Genomic DNA, 2,093 nt, shown 5'->3' with positions numbered 1-2,093 from the left:
CTTCAAAATTAACTTTCCAACCCAAGTCTTAAAATGCACCCGAGTGCATTGGGAACCGAACCAAATATGCACACAAGTTCTAAATGACCATCCGGACCTCTCAGAATTGACGGATTCTCGAAAAAGGTCCGTTTACCCAAAAGCCAACTTTGAGTCAACTTTTTTTCGCTTAAAGCCCAAATTTCCCAAAAAGTCACCCAAATCATATCCAAACACCTCAAGAAGCGTGTCAACAGTCCCCTTGGGTCAAATGTGAGCTAAACAAGCTCGGGAAAGGGTCAAAATACCAAAAATTTTATAACGACCAAATGGGTCGTTACATCAGATACTAATTAAACCATCGCTCATCCTTGAGCGACGAAGGGAAAGGAACGGAGAAGTACTTGAATCGAAAAATAACTGAGGATGTCGGCTACGCATGTCGAACTCAGCCTCCCAAGTGGCCTCCTCAACGGGACGATGCTTCCATTGCACCTTCACAGAAGCAATCTCCTTAGACTTCAACTTTCGAACTTGCCTATCCAAAATCGTAATAGGCTCCTCCTTATTAGTCAAATTCTCATCAAGAAATACCGAGTCCCAACGAATAATATAAGTACCATCGGTATGATACTTCTTCTGCGACACATGAAAAACTGGATGAACTCCTGCCAAGCCTTGCGGCAAGTCCAACTCATAAGCAATATCGCCCACACGGTCAAGAATCTCAAATGGCCCAATATACCTTGGACTCAACTTACCTCTCTTCCCAAACCTCATAACACCCTTCATGGGTGAAATCTTTAATAAAACCTGATCACCAATGGCAAACTCCAAATCTCATACCTTCCGGTCTGCATACATCTTCTATCGACTCTGAGCAGCCAAAAGCTTGGCCTGAATGACCCTCACCTTCTTTAGAGACTCTCTAAAAAGATCCGTACCCCAAGGTCGACCCTCAAATGCATCACACCAACCAACTAAAGATCTACATCTCCTACCATACAAAGCCTTAAAAGGCGCCATGTCGATACTCGAGTGGTAACTGTTGTTATACGCAAACTCTGCCAACGGCAAGTACTGATCCCAATGACTGATGTGCCGTGAAATTATGGCACATTTGATGCTTTTTGACCTTAAGTTTTACTTATTTTTCAGCAAGTCAATGTCATTTTAATATGTTTTTAGTGTTTTGCAGGTACATAAGCATTTAAAGGACAAAAACTGAAAAGTTGCAAAAATTGCCTTGGTGAAGAATTACTAGCCGTAATTTGCCTTACGGTCCATAATCTTGGAGCGCAATCAAGGATAAGCTTAGAAGGATGTGCATAAAAGGATATCAAATTTTATGGACAACTGTTACGGTTCGTAATTCAAAACGTAAAATTTGATATGTCATGAGGTAGAGAGACAAGTTATGGAGATGAAGAATTACAGTTAGTGGATTACTGACCGCAAAATAAATTACTGACCGTAAAAGTTGATGGTGTTTTTGTCCAAGTCTAAGCAGGGAAGCAAGCCGTAAAATGAATTACGGTCCGTAATTTGAATTACGAACCGTAATTGGTGCCGTCCGGGACTAAAGTGCAATTCTGTAATTTTTGTGTTTTTGAAACCTATAAATAGTCCAATGTAGGGTTTTATTTATTATCATCTGTTATATTTTGACTCTTGACTTAGAGCATTGAATATTCCTTAGTTTTGGAGCTTTTAAGCATCAATTCAAGTGTTATTAATTTCTCTTTTCATCAAAAGTAAGCAATTATGAATTCTTCAATCTTTTATCTCTTGTTCTTTGTCATGAGTAGCTAAAAATCTTTACTAAGATTGTGAACCCAAGGATGGGTGTTTTGTGATTGGGGATTATGATTGATATACGCATAATGGATTGTTAGGGTTTATTTGTTCTTTGTTTTAATCGTATAGTTAGTGGTCACAAGCATTAGCTGACGCTATAAACGTTGGTTTATTTGGGAAAATAACTAGGATTTTGGTAAGAACAAATAACAAGAACTCAAGGCTTTAAACCTTGTTTAATAAATTCACTTAGGAATAAAAGGAATTTACTTGGCATAATTAATCGTTCTTCATGCATACTTTCTTATCTTTGGGAA

General features: G+C 38.5%; 1 protein-coding gene across 1 annotated transcript; it reads right to left on the bottom strand.

Moving 5' to 3' along the window:
* Window positions 1-321: 321 nt before the first annotated feature.
* Window positions 322-1,005, bottom strand: LOC132061318 (uncharacterized). Its single transcript, XM_059454158.1, has 2 exons — window positions 892-1,005; window positions 322-792 (listed from the first exon to the last, which is right to left on the bottom strand). Exons 1-2 carry the CDS (start codon window positions 1,003-1,005, stop codon window positions 322-324), a joined length of 585 nt encoding a protein of 194 aa, XP_059310141.1.
* Window positions 1,006-2,093: the final 1,088 nt, after the last annotated feature.

Source organism: Lycium ferocissimum, chromosome 6 (assembly GCF_029784015.1).
Source record: "Lycium ferocissimum isolate CSIRO_LF1 chromosome 6, AGI_CSIRO_Lferr_CH_V1, whole genome shotgun sequence".
Classification (NCBI taxonomy): domain Eukaryota; kingdom Viridiplantae; phylum Streptophyta; class Magnoliopsida; order Solanales; family Solanaceae; genus Lycium; species Lycium ferocissimum.
This window is presented reverse-complemented; position numbering and strand designations above follow the sequence as displayed.

Excerpts from the sequence above, each read along its gene's own strand:
- LOC132061318 (XM_059454158.1), bottom strand. The coding sequence starts at position 1,005 with ATGGCGCCTTTTAAGGCTTTGTATGGTAGGAGATGTAGATCTTTAGTT. Across the intron at positions 793-891 it reads TTAGAGAGTCTCTAAAGAAG|GTTTTATTAAAGATTTCACC; the intron begins GTGAGGGTCATT and ends ATTGGTGATCAG.